The sequence below is a fragment of the Poecilia reticulata genome, linkage group LG12, assembly GCF_000633615.1.
Source record: "Poecilia reticulata strain Guanapo linkage group LG12, Guppy_female_1.0+MT, whole genome shotgun sequence".
In the NCBI taxonomy this organism is placed as follows: Eukaryota; Metazoa; Chordata; class Actinopteri; order Cyprinodontiformes; family Poeciliidae; genus Poecilia; species Poecilia reticulata.
This window is the reverse complement of record NC_024342.1, coordinates 17,172,199-17,188,322: the sequence shown is the minus strand read 5'-3', so window position 1 is coordinate 17,188,322 and position 16,124 is coordinate 17,172,199. Positions and strand designations below refer to the sequence as shown.

Here is a 16,124-nt window from a genome sequence, read left to right as displayed (position 1 = left end):
TATATATATATTCACGCTTCTTCCCATTTGTTCTTCCAGTTGCTCACAATGATTAGGGATTTGTTCTTAAAATCAGTTGAAGTGACACCTCTTCAATTGCAGCATCTTTGTTATTTGGTCATAGGATCAGATAACACTAGAAAGGAGGAGCTGGTCAGATGCAGGAATAGTTTTCATGTGAAAACATTGCATAATCCCTCACACTGCAGCCAAAAGACCAAAGGTGACACTATGTTATGTAACCATTAAACTGACAGTGACTTTTGGGTCAAATGTAAAAATTCAGTTAAACAGTTTTTAATTTGAGCTGAATTGGCCTCAAAAGGAACTAAAACCTCAACACTGGCCGACTGCGTGTGACTCATTAGATGTAGTTTCTACTGTAGATGGCTTTCAAACTTCTGTTCAACAAATCTAAAAACTTTTGTGCCACCTTTTGAAAAGGGTTTTAATAGAAAAACACTTCCTGTCTTTCTGCCTTTGTTTTCAGACCGCCAATGGCTACATCCTCCTGTTTGATGTGTTGGGTGGAGGAGAGGAAAAGTATCTTTACGAACCTGTCTATCCAAAGTAAGTGATGCACACATTCACAGCAGATTTATATGAATGTTGCAGCTGCTGTCCAGAGCAATTTTGAGAAAAGGTCAATTGTTTTAAGCTAATTGCTCGAGAGTGCGCAAAATGCTGCTAATTATTTTTATATGTAAGGAGGTATGTGTGTTTTCTCCCTTTCTTCACCGTCTTTCCCATTTCCATGCACATTTCATGTAGCTTTTATGCAGTTTATTGTGTATGGATTGTGTGTGCCGCTTTCTACGACGGCATGCCTTGATAAACTGGGCATGTTGGAACATGTTCCCCCATCCTGGTTAGACACAAAGGTTGAAAACAAGTTCACTGTGGAGTTTCTGGATAGTTAAGTTTTCAGGAAGGTTAATTGGACCACTTGTTTGCGTTTCCACAGAGGAAGCCCTCGTGTGAAAGTGACTCCAGGTTACAAAGAGGAGCAATGCGCCCCCGCTCTTTCTTTGGAGATGAAGAAGCCTGTGGACCTGGAGGCTCCTATCACCAGGTAGACACTTTCTTTGAATCACTGTCTGCATTTTTTTTTTGTTGTCTGCCTGAGACTACAGACATGCTGTTTGAAGAAACGTAAAGAAAATACACTGGAGCTCACAAATAAGATTAACTCTTTAATTCAAGTGGATTCTTTAAATTACTGGTTGTATGCATGTTCAATTCTGCATTCACTTCTCCCCTTTATCAGTTTATCAAGGGTCATTGACCTGAATTCGGATTAATGGGAGGCATTTAGCTTCACATTGTGATTCTCCCCTCCAGTGGAGGGCCAGAGTAGGCCTTGAGAAGTTTCTACAATTACTTAGAAATCTTCTGAAAGAACGAACCAGTGGTTGGGAACTAAGTAAGCAGAGTGATTGATGGGTAATATTGTCAGGACTATAATTGATTCAAACGAGGATGCAAATTTTCTGACAAGACTTCCAGCTAAGCAGTTTGTTTTGTTGTATGCTGACATGAGGCTGGTGGCTTGTCAGGGTCCCTGAAGAATCTGCTTTTCATTTTCACGTTGTCTTCAACTTGATGATATTTTGTCTACTTGGAACATGACAATTTTTTTTATTTAAGTTTTTAAGAAAGGGTTTATTTCAAAATTGTTTTATTCTGCGCCTTGGAAAAGTATTAATATTTTTTATGTCTATATAAATTTTTTGGAGAGATTTTAGCACGTGATTGCAACGTGAAAAGAAAATGATACATTGCTTTATTTTATTTTTTTACAAATTCAAATTAAAATAATAATCCAGCTCAACAAATGCATTTTTCAAGTGATTGCAGAGAAACGTTGTTCTGCAGGAACTTAAAACAAATAAAGGATCATTGAAAATGGTTAATTATAATTAAAATTACTCTATTTCTAGTAAAACATACTTGGAATTTATATTCATTTAATAGATAACATATCAACAAATGAATTATTAAACTTCTAAGTTTTTGCAGTTCTAATTTTACATGCAGGATTCCAAAGTTGTTTTTGAAAAAAAAATAATAATAATTTTCCCGTCATTTTCAAGTCTGAATAGATGCATTTAAAAACATGTCATTAAAGAGAAACAATTATATCAAATAAAACCTTGTTCTCTGTTATACATTTTCTCTTTTCTTTGCTGATTGACAATAAGCTTCCCCCTTTTGTCAGTTCCCCGTTCCGTCTCTCCTCTCCCAAATCTCTTCCACTTGACGAAGATTATAGGGCAGTCATCTGAATGAGAGCTCTGCTTTGGCATTTCACAGGCACAGCTTGATTGTACAGGAGATGAGTGGGTGTCTCCCACTGTGAAGCTGCAGCGAAAAAACTTTACCTCCTCCACAATCGGTCCGCAGCGCCTGTGGGCTTTAGTCCTCGTCATTTCCCCGCTGTCTCCGTTCGTCTTTCTCCCCGTTGTGTTGAGTCTGCCCTCTTAGTCTTTTTTTTTTTTACAGACAACGCTGCACACCACAGGGACAAACACAGGCCTGTTTGTGCCCGTGTGTCTTAGAGGACAGTGAGACGAGGCAGTGGCAGCTACATCACAGCTGGTCCGTAAAACTGTCGGGATACAGCTGGATGATGAATGGCTCACTGTTTTTACCCCATTTCTTCTTGTTGCCGACTTGTCTGCTGCTGTTCTTTACTTTATACAAAAAGCAAATTTCTCCTCTTTTGTGTCTCCTCAGTCTTCAGACTCTGCAGGAGGATTTGCTGGTTTGCACGGCAGACGGATACCTCCACGTCCTGCACTGGGATGGCCTCGGCAGCAATGGACGCAAGGCCATCTGCCTCACTACAATCCCCTTTTCATTAGACCTGCAGTCCGCTCGAGGTTGGAGGAACGATTTTAAAAACATCACAGCAGCATTTCATTCCAGACTCTTAAGTGTGCTGCATATTTGTGTGTGTGTGTAGGTGGTCCATCTCTGGACCTGGAGGGGGTCTACATTCGTAGCATGGAGTACTGTTTGACCCTAGATGGCTTCGCTGTGGTCCTCAGCGATGGCCGCCTGGGCTTTATCACGCCGCTGAGCAGCTCAATCACAGCAGATGTAAGGCCCTTCGCTCACAAAGATCACTTTCTAATGCCATCAAAACAATTCCCTCTTTATGCTTTCGTCGCTTGTCTCACCAAACAGAGGCTTATTTTCTGTTAGGCAGTGTAGTGCCATCCCAAAGCTTTCTTTAAAACAGCATGATGCAGCTGCATAAATCTCTTCCAGCTCCTGCCTTCATGTAGATTTGCTTGTAACCGCCTCCGCTGCCTGATCCGATGAGCTACTACTTAAATCCCCCTCAGGTTCACGTCTCTGTCACCGCAAACCGACTGCTCACGCTGCTGATGTTAAAAACCGTGGTCAAACACAAGCTATGCAGCTCTAAAATAATTACGTTTTCCATACTTCTGATCAATGTACTTTGTTCTATAAAACTTGCCTTTTTTTTTTCTTGTGTATTTTCTGAGTTTTTCTTGTGTGTGTCCAGCAGCTGCAGGGAGTCTGGGCAGCAGACGTGATGGACGGCACCTGTGTGGCTGTCAACAACAAGTACAGGCTGATGACTTTTGGCTGCGCCAGGTCTGTGCTACTGTCTCACACTCTGTCTGTGTTTTCACGGTGTGGAGCGGGGCGTGTTTACTTGCATTTGTGCGTTACAGTGAGATTGTTGTCCTTGCGGTGCGTGTCCACTGCGAAAATTTGTCAGTTTGTGTTTGCCGAGGCTACCTCGTGTGTGCTCGTCAGGAAATCTGTTGGACTGGCAGAAATTTCTCTCCTCACCATTTCGAACTAGACATATTTTTTTACGAGTTTCTGCGAACAACACTCTTCGTATTGTGTTGCACTGAATTCTTTCTTAAAGTAGAAAGTTAAAGTGAAAAAATACTTGAAAAATACGTTGCTGTATACAATTTGTTAGTTTTTTTTTCCACATTGTGGAATGTTTCAGATCATCCAACAAATTTTATACATCATATATGACCTTCATAAATACAAAATGCAATGTTGACAGGAGTTTTCATTAACTGGGGCAAAAAAGTTATTCAAGCCAGTCTGAAGGCTAAACGAATTTATTGACTTTCACCGGCAATTGTCTTTGATTGTTTTTCTTTGTTAGATTTTTTTTAGCTTTCAAGTTACTCTCATGATTATGGTATTATTGTTTTGATGGCGCACACAAACTCCTTCCGGCTGCATGAAAAGTTCTTATTTTCCCCAGAGTACCTCCAAGTGCAGCGGCAATTGATTTACTCAAAAACTATACGGAATAAGAACAAGCAGAAAAAAAAAAGAAAAAAAATCACATTTAAATGGTGATTAAATCAGGTGATTTTTTTATTTTATTTTTTTGTCTGATTTGAAGCAGCACAGAGGAGAGTTTCGGAGGAGACAAACTGGTTTTGTTTTAGCTGTTGTGGAAGAAAGTGTGCGTTCAGTAATTTGCAGACTCACTTTGATCTTTTTGTGTCACAACACTTTATCTGATTAAAATGAGTTTTACTGTTCTATGTTGCAGTGGTTCAGTGTTGGTCTACATGATCGACACGACGACAGGATCGATGCAGCTGTCCCACAAACTGGAGCTCACACCAAAACACTACCCAGGTATCACTCTTGCACTGTCCGTTACATCTCACCTGCTTTTTACCCTTAACAAATGCATCAGTACGTGTCGTTTTAAAATTACAGCATTTCAGATGCTCTGTATCCAGTGTAAATACACGGCGCCCCCTGGTGGGCTAATCTCTTTCTTAGTCTCTATGTTATCCTGTTAAAAACTGTTTCACTTGTCTTTTCAAGCTCGATGTGATGCCGCTTTTCTCTGCATCTTGTTTGCATGTGTCAGAGTATAGGGGTTTGATGGAGGATAGAAATTTAGCCACTGCTGAAATGCTTCTGATCAAAGTGCACAGATGAGTTTTGGACACAGCAGAGCCAGATGACTCAGCAACACAAGTGGCTCAGAACCCTGCAGCCTAAACCTGTAAATTGCATCAAACTACCACCAAAGATCCTTTCACAGCAGCTTTTCTCTCTGTCTCATGTAAAGTCACTTAAAAGTCTGCTTGAAGGGATAATAATAAATTTTATTTTTTTTTTAAAGTATGTTCTGCTTGTTTTGTCCTTTAGATGCTGTTACTTCTGGATTCTTAACCCAAAGATTTTGAACTTTGTTCAGTTTACATTTCAAATAAGGTCTTGATTTTCTTTTTCTTTTTTTTTTGTAATATTTGTGAAATGACGATATGACAAGCTGTCATTTTTGGGGATTTCAAATGATCTAAGTTTGACCTTTTGATTAATCAAAGATCAGATGATAAATGCTGAATGTAAGCCTGCCTCAGCACTGAGCTTTATGGTTTGCTTCAAGATGGAAAAGATAAGAAAAATATAAGAAAACAAGAAACTCCAAACAGGTGGATACTTTTTATTCAAATGTCGATGATATCCTCATCTCTCTTACTAAATATTGTAAATATTGTCTTCAAAACACGTTGTTGAGCTTCTGCTTAAGATTCCATTCATTGGTTTTGACATTCTTTGCAAATGTTCCAATTTTGAGTAGCTAATTGACACATTTCAAGTTTCTTGATACAACAACGGGTAAATATGAAATAACAAACAAATATAAATGAGATGGAATACCGAGAACGCTTCACTGCAGCTTTTTCACAGTAATCCCGCAAGTACATTTTCTGAATCTTTTTACCGTTTAGACATCTATAACAAGACCGGCGCCGTCAAGCTAATTTGCTGGTCACCTGACTACAGTGTTGTCATGGTAACCTGGGAGTGTGGCGGTCTGTCGTTGTGGAGTGTCTTCGGAGCACATCTCATCTGCACGTTGGGAGAGGACTTTGCGTGAGTTGGACACAGAGTTCTGCTTTGTTTTGAGGGTTTTTTTGGTGAAAGTTTTCATATCTTTGCATTTTTTTCGTATGATATCTCCTCAGGCATCATTCTGATGGCACAAAGAAGGACCCACTTAAAATAAGCTCTATGGTATGTGATCCTGCTTTTTATAAAAATGAAATGCAATGCTTTGTTGTGATTTTATTTTTACATCCGAGTAATGCTAAGGGTAGTGAATTATTTTCTTGTGAAGTGGAGCAAAGGTAGCTCAGATCCTGAAAAACATTTTTAGACATAACTGTGGACATATTAGTAGGTGATTATGTAAAAACGCAGTATAGTGCAAAATCTGGAGTTGTCTGTCATTTCTCCTTGTTGTCCTCTTGAGCAGCTGGGAATTTCAGGTCATCCAAAGCGATCTAGATCTATATGTCTTTGAGTTTTAGTTTTGATTATGTTTTTTATACTTTTTGTGTATTTAGTTTCTAGTCTAGTGGCATAGAACAGTACCTAACACCACAAACGAGGTTATTCCAAAAGAATAACTAACCAAAACCTTCCCACACAGTAGATGATCAACTGATTGATGATCTACTTCTCAGGTTGAGTCCTTACTAGATTTTTCTTCCCCAATTTCTTTTTTTTTTTTTTTTTACAACTACAAACTATAGTGTACTTTTATTGTACACTATTTTCAGAAAGCGGACTAAAATACACTTGTTTCACAATTTAAAAATTCACATTCAGACAATATTTATAAACTTTTCCCACTTCCAGTTGGAAAAAATAAACCTCAAAGCTGTAATTGCAGCAATATGTTCTACAAAGTTTTGACTCAGCACTAGTCAAAGCAGGCAACGTTCAAAAGAAAATAAGGAAGTCTTGATAATGTGTAGTTTACATGATGGTCTGTGTTCCTAACATGGGTAATGTGCTGTTCACCAGAGCTGGGGAGCAGAAGGCTACCACCTGTGGGTGATCCCAAGCAGACAGGAGAGGAGAAAGCAGGAGGAGAACGAGGAGCAGGACGTGGAGATGATTTCTCCTCCTCACCCTTCTCTGCAGACTGGGATACTGCAGTTCCACTTTATTAAGAGCGCGCTCACAGTCAACCCCTGCACGGTGAGAGCACAACCTGTCCGCAGCGCCCTCGCACAAACACGCGGTCGCATCAAACATTCATGCTTTCTTTGCTCCTTCGTCGACCGTACAGAGTAACCAGGAGCAGGTGTTGCTCCACGGAGAAGACCGCCTCTACCTGACCTGTGGGGACCCCAGACAAATCCACAGCACCTCTGACGTACACACAAACCTGCACCCGCAGGACGGCAGCCCGATGCATCACCCGCCCAACCCAGACTCCTCTCTTTCTCAGGGACTTAGCACTTTACTGGGACACAAGCACTGGCACGTGGTCCAGGTGAGTGTGTGAAAGTAACCAGCAAGCAGGATCCAAGCAAACATATTTAATTGTTCTGAAACATAAGATTAGATCGTGTTATGTTATGTTCTTTCCAGCGGAATGTAATTGGTGTTTTCCCGCCCCACCAGCTGCAGTTTTAAATTGGCTCCACTCAGCATGAAGTTTAGTTCACTGTCTTTTTGTTTCTTCTTTAGATTCACAGCACATACCTTGAGAGCAACTGGCCAATACGGGTGAGTGAGTGTGTGAGTGTGCTAATATAATAAATATTAGAAGTCAATCAATGTGCATCTTTAGACTTTTATATTGTGTTAAAGCTCATTGTTTTGAAGTTTAACTTTAGGATTTCAGGATGTTGATCCTTTTTGTTCCATGGTATTCCTTGGTGGAGTTAGATGTATTCTTTCTTCATCAGCTTCCTTGACCACAGCTAAACAATATCCATTTAATTGAATTTGTTTGTTTGTTTGACAAGGACATAATTTTTTTGATAAGTTAGATTTCAATATGATTTATAGCTCTTGCAGTGCCTTTACACAGCAGTGTGTTGACTTGAAATATTCTCTTAATTAAATCCCTCTTTAGATTGTTCTGTTGATTTAAACGTGATTGCCTTGAAGGAGAACAGTTATTATTACAGCCTTGCAACAGATACCAGTATTATGTACAGAGTATTGCACATTAAAATGTGAAAAAAGATGTTCACAGACTTTATTGGGCTGGATCTCTTTTGGAAAGAATCATGTGGGATAAAATCTCTGTATCTTCAAACCTGGGAGAGAAGCTGAATAAAATTGTGTGGCATGCAAAACATTTGCATGTGAAGCTAATCTTATCTACCGCCGCAAAAATCTAAAAATCAACCACTGTCTTTTGTTGCTTTGCAGTGAGAGAGAGTTTACTGACGTTTGCAGGGCATTGTCACTCCACTGTTGCCAACTCAACGACTCTCTTAGCAATATTTCAAACAAAAAAAAATAACAATTATCGGCCAAAATGGGAATCGTCAGGTCAGGCTTTTTAAAGATCTGCGATCAGCCAGAAAACAGAAATTGGTGCATCCCTAATTTTTTTTCCAACACTTTTTAACGTTTTACTGTTGTGTGTCTGCAGTTTGCAGCCATAGACACAGCAGGACAATGCATGGCTGTCGCAGGAAGGCGGGGCTTTGCACACTACTCCTTATTCACGAGGAAATGGAAGCTGTTTGGGAACATCACTCAGGTAAGCAGACACTCGTCCCATTTTGCGTAATAGATTAAACTTGTGAGACGAGATGAAAATAACTGTGTTTGTTTGCAGGAGCAGAACATGACTGTGACAGGAGGTCTTGCCTGGTGGAAAGACCTTGTGGTGGTGGCATGCTACAATTTCACAGACCAGCAAGAGCAGGTGACAGTGGCAGACTTGGCCTCATTATTTCCCTTCAGTTCTGTGTCTGAAGTTCTTTTTGTCTCATTATGGCGACTGATTCATCTACCTAGTTGAGGCTCTATCAGCGATCATCTAACCTGGACAACGCCTTCGCCTCGGTTACCAAGCTCCACTCTGACACGCTGCTGCTCAACGTCTTCAAAGACATGGTCATCCTGTTCAGAGCCGACTGCTCAATCTGCCTCTATAGCATAGAGAGGAGGAACGACGGGTATTACTCTCTGAGCTTCATCTTCTTTCATTCATAATCGCATCAAATTTCTTTATGGTTGGATCATTTTCTGGACAAAATGTTCCTGGTGTGCCGAAACTAAACTGTCTATTTTTAAATCGATGCTCCTTATTTTTTTGGCCATTTGTGCAGCAATTTCTCTTTTTGGTCTAAAATGTCTGATCAGTCCCTTCCTGTGATGTAGCTGAAGTAAGAACATTTGACATAAAACCCAGATCACATGATTTCTATGCCTTTTCATCTGGCTAAGATGCTTTAGTTTAATCTTTTCTGCTGAAATTTTGCCTCCACCCTCTGGTGAAAAAAAAAAATTACAGATGTTTATTTCTTGATTTCTGTTTTTTTGAATGTTGCCCTCTAGACTCTAAAAGCCATTCAAGTAGAAATTTCAAGGTAAATAGTTGTGTTGCACATTATCTTATCAATCAAATCAAAGCAGATTTTATCTGTATACTGCCAACTTGAATCAATGTGGGAGAGAACCCACTTTAGAACCTCGAGGAAAACCAGCATCACTATCAGTATTTCGATCGTTGCTTTCTTTTTTGTTTAAAAATGACTAAATGTAAGCGTTTTTCAAAAGCACCCCTCATAACTTTCAACATGTGTTTTTGTTTCTTCCAGTCCAACCCCGTCGGTTAGCGTGGAGCTGCTGCAGGAGGTGTCCATGTCTCGCTACATCCCTCATCCGGCTCTCGTGGTCTCGGTCACGCTCACATCGGTGCGCACAGAGACTGGCATCTCTTTGAAAGCACCACAGCAGGTAACGACGGCACATTAAAACCCACGCTTAATAAGCTGGGACCAGAGGTATGACAATCTCTGTGTGTGTGTGTGTGTTTCCATATCAGGCCTGCATGGCAGAGAGCATCATGTTGAATCTGGCTGGCCAGTTAATCATGCTGCAGAGGGACCGATCGGGACCACAGGTACGAGACAAAGAGACGCCTGCCGTCAACAAGAAGCTGGTGAGTACAAACTTCTCTCCGTTTTCATTTTCACCGAATACAATCCCCTAACCTTTTTCCTTTTTGTCTTGCAGCTACCGTTCTGCCCCCCGGTGGTGCTGGCTCAGTGCGTGGAGAACGTGTGGACCACCTGCCGCTCCAACAAGAAGAAGCGCCACCTGCTGGAGGCCCTGTGGCTGTCCTGCGGGGAGGCGGGAATGAAAGTCTGGCTGCCGCTGTTCCCCAGGGACCACCGGAAGCCGCACTCGTTCCTCTCCAGGCGCATTATGCTGCCCTTCCACATCAACATCTATCCACTGGCGGTGCTGTTTGAGGACGCCCTGGTGCTGGGGGCGACCAATGAGACCGTACTGTACGACGGACTGCAGGGCTCCTCTGAGCCTTTGGTGGCACTGTTTCCTTACTGCACAGTAGAGAGAACCTCCCAGATCTACCTCCACCACATCCTGAGGCAGCTGCTGGTTCGCAACCTGGGCGAACAGGTTTGTTTGTTTTTACCCGGGCTTCTGATTGGATCAATTTATGGGGAAAACTCTAGCCTGACTGTTGCCTTCCTATGCAAATCCGCTCGATTCAAATCTCCCTTCACATCTCCATCTGGGTTTTCTCCCATTATAATAGCAATGGAGGAAGTGAATGAAGGCGTTCAGTCCGTGCTGGCTCCCAGATATTAAATAAACATCAATAGCCACCTCATTCGCTTTGACACGTCTTTCTTTGCAGGTAGGGATGGTTATGTACAGCGCAGGGAATTTTCCGGTAAGCTTCACAGTGTCGAACTAGGGGCAGGCGATGTGGACTTAGTTAAGTAAGACCTATTTGTTACTTAATTTTTTAGGTAACTGTATGGCTGTGAGGATATGACACAGCAACTGCAGCCCCATACACACAAACACTGCTCTTGAAAATATAAAATTTGTATTATGGTTCTTCTAAAGAAGTGTGATTTCTATCACAAAACCGCACATAGTAGCTGCATTTAATCATATTTTTAAATTTATTGATGCGCTTGTTAAACAAACAATGGAGAAAGTAGTAAAATAAACAGACCAGACAATACAGACAGTTTTGGGGGATTTTAAACATCATTAATTGAAATTTATTGTGACAAAGAGAAATCAAAAGTCTTATTGCAATAAGAAATTTATCTCGACGAAAGATGAACGATACAATGAATTCCCACCAATACAACAAGCAAGCAAAGCGTTGAAAAGCTGGAAAAATTTTAACATAGGACTCATTTTTTAAATTCTATTTTTTCCCCCTCAACTTCTAGGCTTTGATGCTGGCTCAGTCATGTGCCACCCTCCCCTACTTCCCTCACGTCCTGGAGCTGATGGTCCACGTGGTGCTGGAAGAAGAGGCGACCTCACGGGAGCCCATTCCCGACCCTCTGCTTCCCACCGTGGCCAAGTTCATTACGGAGTTCCCCCTCTTCCTTCAGACCATCGTCCACTGTGCCCGGAAGACCGAATACGCTCTGTGGAACTACCTGTTTGCAGCCGTGGGGAACCCCAAAGACCTGTTCGAGGAGTGCCTCATGGCTCAGGATCTGGACACAGCAGCTTCCTACCTGATCATCTTGCAGGTGAGAAAGAGGGAAAAACCTAACCAGTTCCCATTTAGACTAAAACGAAAGTTAGGTACCTAACCCCACGGTTCTGTGAATCCCGGATCAGTAGGGATGAAATAGAACTTTTTTTTTCTTTTTTTTTATGTTTGCTCTCTTGTCACCTCCAGAACATGGAGGTTCCAGCCGTGAGCCGGCAGCACGCCACTCTTCTCTTCAACACGGCTCTGGAGCAAGGCAAGTGGGACCTGTGTCGGCACATGATCCGGTTCCTCAAAGCCATTGGCTCAGGAGAGATGGAGTCTCCGCCCCCAACGCCATCAACTCAGGTCAGAGAATTTAATCATACATGATATTATAGTTTTCTTTAATCATACTGTTTTTTATTGGGGGGTTTTTTTTGCCAAAATTACGGATGATCTAAAAACATAAAACGGTGTTCACAGGAGCCCTGGAAATTCTTAAATATTTTAATTTTACTGTGAGAAAGCTGTACAAACCCAGATTAAAATATTAAATCTTCCCTTCTCCTTGCAGTTTTAACTATTCATGACAATAAGAATCACATCTTTATCAAGTTGAACATGGAAATAAACACCATGATTTCTTCAGGAACCCAGCTCAACCGGCGGCTTTGAGTTCTTCAGAAATCGCAGCATCAGCTTGTCTCAGTCTGCAGATTCCATCTCCACGGGAAAGTTCAACCTGCAGAAGACCTTCAGCATGCCCAGCGGATCGTCTGCCAAAGGGTACGGACCCAGTATGGGTTAGCTTAATAACAGATGTTTACCTTTACCATCCGGCCGTCGTCACTTCAGTGAGTGTGTGTGGTGTCTGCTCTCAGTCGGGACGTGGAGTGTGCAGAGAACATGTACATCGACATGATGCTGTGGCGCCACGCCCGCCACCTCCTGGAGCAGGTGCGTCTCCGTGACCTCGGATGCTTCTCCGCCCAGCTGGGCTTCGAGCTCATCGGCTGGTTGTGCCGCGAGAGAAACCGCGTGGCGCGGGTCGACGACTTCGTTTCGGCTCTGAAGAAGCTCCACAAAGATTTCCTCTGGCCCTTCCCCGTCATCCCCGTGGGAAGCCTCAGCTCCCCTCTGAAGAACGGACGCTGTCGCAGTGGTGAGCAGACGGGAAATTTAGCTGGGTTTTAGCTTCCTCTCGCTCCTGTTGATCGTTTGTGTCCCCCGCACCCCCTGTTCCTCAAAGTGCTGAGCACGCAGCTGCTGGAGTCTCAGTCTGCAGACAGTCTGCTGAACAGCGACATGGACACGGCCCCGCCCTCCGCCGCGACCGCCAACCACACCTGGATGGACGGGCTCGAGCAGAGCGCCAAAGACGCGGACACAGCCTCGTCTGCTCATTCCAACCAAAACTCACCGCAGATGCACGACGCCTTCCTGTCGCTGCTAACTAACAAAGGTAAAAATCGATCCTTGTCAGCCTGCTTTCAAAAAAACAACCCCAGGCACTGACTGTTCATGTCTGTCTCTGCGTTCAGTGGAGGAGTACAGCGTCGGCTCGGCTACAGACCTCACAGAGACCAGCTCAGTGGTGGACGGCGACTGGACCATGGTCGATGAGAACTCATCCACTCTGAGCTTGAGTCAGGCCGAGCTGGAGCACATCTCCATGGAGTTGGCCAACAAAGGCCCGCACAAGTCCCAGGTGCAGCTCAGGTGAGAAGCTCAGATTTTTGTCTGTTTTTTTTTGTTTTGTTTTTTCTTTTTTTCTAGTTAAAACATTTGTGGGATTTAAACCAGAAGCTCTGTTTTGACGTCTGTCCCTTAGGTACCTCCTCCACGTGTTCATGGAGGCGGGCTGTTTGGAGTGGTGTGTTGTGATTGGTCTGATCTTGAGGGACGCGAGCGTCATCAAGCAGGTGATCAGCTTCCTGGACAGTCCAGAGGTCCCTCCGGAGACGTCACAGAGTCTCCGGAACGGCTTGTTGGCCGTTGATGCCTGGGCGTCCAGGGACTGGTGGGTGTTCAGACAGCGGCTGCACCTCGCAGATTTACTCATTACAAGTTACATATTTCACATTTCGACACATCACAACTACAAACTTCAGAGTATTTTGAAGAGTTTTAATACAAAGTAGTGTATAATTGTAAAGAATAAGAAAAGTTATCTTTGCTGGGCTTAATAAAGCATATTTGACTGTATTTAACAATATTATACTTTTCTGTAATAAAATATTTATATCGGTATTTTCAGTAAGTTCCCCAAATCAAATCATGTCTTAAATTTTATTCAAGGTGGCATTAAAAAGCCTTAAGTTTGACGTTCCTGTTTTCTCCACTCTCCAGCCTGGGGTACAAACCGTTTCTCAACCTGATCCAGCCGCAGCTGCAGCAGCTGCTGGACTCGACGGCGGAGCAGGTGCAGCCCGAGGCCTTCCAGCCCGCCAGCCACAGCTGCAAGCTGGCCGCCTCCGAAGGCCCGGGCGGAGCCGCCGCCCCCCGGCCCGAGGACAGCAGAGGGGGGGCGGCTCCGCTCGGCCTGGCGCTGCCCGCGCTCGAACCCGCCAGAGTCTTTTCCCGCCCTCCGCCCGAAAACTCTCCGCCTGAACAAACGGAGGAGCAGAGAGAGGAGGAGGGCAACTACGACTGCACCTTGTCCTGAACGCCAGCGCCGGATCCTGGGACTCCAACCTGTGAATTTCAGACTGAGGAAGCAGCAGCTGCTGACTGGAATTAGAGTTTTCATCAGCATGTCTGCGCACAGAAAGTTCCTCTCCCTCCAGGTTCTTACTTCAGTCAGTATTATTCTATCTTTAAATCCGCCCTTTTATTCAAGGCGTATTGAGCTACCAGCTAGGCTCTGACATTCTATAGCATTTCACCAAAATGTGCTGTGTGTGTGGAAAAAGGTCAGCTATGTCAGTTTTTACTCCTGGAGGTGTTTGGAAGCTGCAGAGCAGCACAGAAAAGCACCAGGCTTTTTTTTCTTTCTTTCATTCCAGTAAATTCAAAGAGTTTGAACATCATGCTACATTACTTAGCAGACTGCAGAACAAAGCTTTGCTCAGAAACCATGAGTTGTGTCTGAGTCTGCAGCACGAGGAGGTTCATCCTTCCATACCTCATCGCTTTAGGATATTTTCATACCTTTTTAAATAACTGGACCAGCGAGATTATTTTTCTACCAACTTCTATCACTCTGGAGTTCTCCCCCCTTGTGAAAATCACCCGAGTTCATCGTGGCTCTGGTGTGTAGTATTGTCTCAGTAGGGTATCGGTGTTAAAGGTACCAGAATCCTGAGCTCCCTGAACTGTCGGCTGTTTTCTCAAACTTCCATACAAGCAAACGGGGCATAAAGCAGAACCCAAATTAGCTTTTAATAATAATAATGATAATAATTCATCCAGTCACTGATGTGCTCATAAAGCTGCTTTGTTGTGTCTGTTTCTGTCAGTTTGTGGTAAATCCCTCCTCCCCTGCAGTGTTAACAGTGAGGCAGCAGTGTAAACTAAAGGGAACTGATCTGACTCGTCCTCTCCAGCGGTGCAGTGAGTTTGCTGCTCTCCCCCGTCCGTCTTCATTACGTATTAGCATGACGGGCGGCTGTGATCACTCGGAACTGATTTTATCGTATTAGTCCTCATAATTGCTGTTTATTTATTGGCATTAATATAGTAGAGTGGAGGTTTGTTTTTATGACTGAGAATGAGCTTAAATAATGAGTCTGGTGCGTTGGCTGTCAACCACAGGCACTAAAAAGGGTTTCGGCAGTGTTATAATGTGCAATGCATTTGAAATGTTACTTAAGCTTTATGTTTTTAATGTTCTCCACCTCCTGTGATTTTCTCTTGATCGTAGACCAAAACAGTCTGTAGGTTCGCTTGCGTTGAAACCGTCGGCTCTCAAGGCGGCGGTTTGCTTCGGAACTCTCCCGTCGTCAGAAATCCCGTCTCAGAACAGAAAAAAAAAAAAAAAAGCGTTGCCGTGAATTTGAATCCAGTTCCAGCGGGCATCAACCTCCATAGCCACACACTACGCCGCGACCTTTATCAGACTTGAAAACAGTCAAACTCGACGAACCAAAGACTTCCGACGTCCAGAGGCCTTCTGTTGAAACTCGATAGTCGTTATGCAGAGGGAACCGAACCTCGGACCCATCCACCCAAATCAACGCCACTCGAAACTGATGCTGACAGAATCCAAGACGGTTTCCCACGGAAATGAATATTGCAGATGTTTTATGGGTTTGTTTTTTTCCCTTCGCTGCAGGGTGACGGGGTGGACAGCCGACCGTGGCTTCCTCCCTGCTGTGTACAGTTTAAAAGTATTGCCTGTTTGCTCTGAGGCGGCAGACATCCTGAATGCAGTGTAAAGACGACTCTTGTACATTTTGTCTTTTCTACTCATTGTTCAGTTTTCTACTATGTTTTTTTTTTTCCCGTGTACATACAGACCAATAAATTATTTTTAAAATGAACATTTTTGCCTTGTTGAGCTCAACTTTTTACATTTTGTCAAACTCAGTGGTGGGAAGTAACGAAGTACAAGTACTTCGTTACTGTACTTAAGTACAGTTTTCGTGTATCTGTACTTTACTTAAGTAGATTTAATAATGGGGACTTTCTACTT

General features: G+C 43.1%; 1 protein-coding gene across 2 annotated transcripts in view; it reads left to right on the top strand.

The window, feature by feature from the left end:
- ric1 (RIC1 homolog, RAB6A GEF complex partner 1) overlaps window positions 1–15,471 on the top strand; it is a 29,618-nt gene extending 14,147 nt beyond the window's left edge. Inside the window, exons 3-27 of one of the 2 annotated variants that reach the window (XM_008424284.2) lie at window positions 491–570; window positions 965–1,072; window positions 2,737–2,882; window positions 2,966–3,102; window positions 3,539–3,627; window positions 4,565–4,653; window positions 5,766–5,910; window positions 6,003–6,051; window positions 6,847–7,023; window positions 7,115–7,321; window positions 7,519–7,557; window positions 8,438–8,548; window positions 8,627–8,716; window positions 8,809–8,969; window positions 9,615–9,753; window positions 9,842–9,958; window positions 10,033–10,440; window positions 11,235–11,546; window positions 11,699–11,857; window positions 12,141–12,277; window positions 12,373–12,653; window positions 12,741–12,953; window positions 13,033–13,210; window positions 13,323–13,511; window positions 13,841–15,471. In XM_008424284.2, the coding sequence (XP_008422506.1) occupies window positions 491–570; window positions 965–1,072; window positions 2,737–2,882; window positions 2,966–3,102; window positions 3,539–3,627; window positions 4,565–4,653; window positions 5,766–5,910; window positions 6,003–6,051; window positions 6,847–7,023; window positions 7,115–7,321; window positions 7,519–7,557; window positions 8,438–8,548; window positions 8,627–8,716; window positions 8,809–8,969; window positions 9,615–9,753; window positions 9,842–9,958; window positions 10,033–10,440; window positions 11,235–11,546; window positions 11,699–11,857; window positions 12,141–12,277; window positions 12,373–12,653; window positions 12,741–12,953; window positions 13,033–13,210; window positions 13,323–13,511; window positions 13,841–14,156 (4,077 nt within the window). In that variant the 3' untranslated portion in view covers window positions 14,157–15,471. Of the gene's footprint in view, window positions 1–490; window positions 571–964; window positions 1,073–2,736; window positions 2,883–2,965; window positions 3,103–3,535; window positions 3,628–4,564; window positions 4,654–5,765; window positions 5,911–6,002; window positions 6,052–6,846; window positions 7,024–7,114; window positions 7,322–7,518; window positions 7,558–8,437; window positions 8,549–8,626; window positions 8,717–8,808; window positions 8,970–9,614; window positions 9,754–9,841; window positions 9,959–10,032; window positions 10,441–11,234; window positions 11,547–11,698; window positions 11,858–12,140; window positions 12,278–12,372; window positions 12,654–12,740; window positions 12,954–13,032; window positions 13,211–13,322; window positions 13,512–13,840 lie in introns of both variants that reach the window. The other variant, XM_008424283.2, reaches the window with a different exon arrangement.
- The last annotated feature ends 653 nt before the right edge of the window (window positions 15,472–16,124 follow it).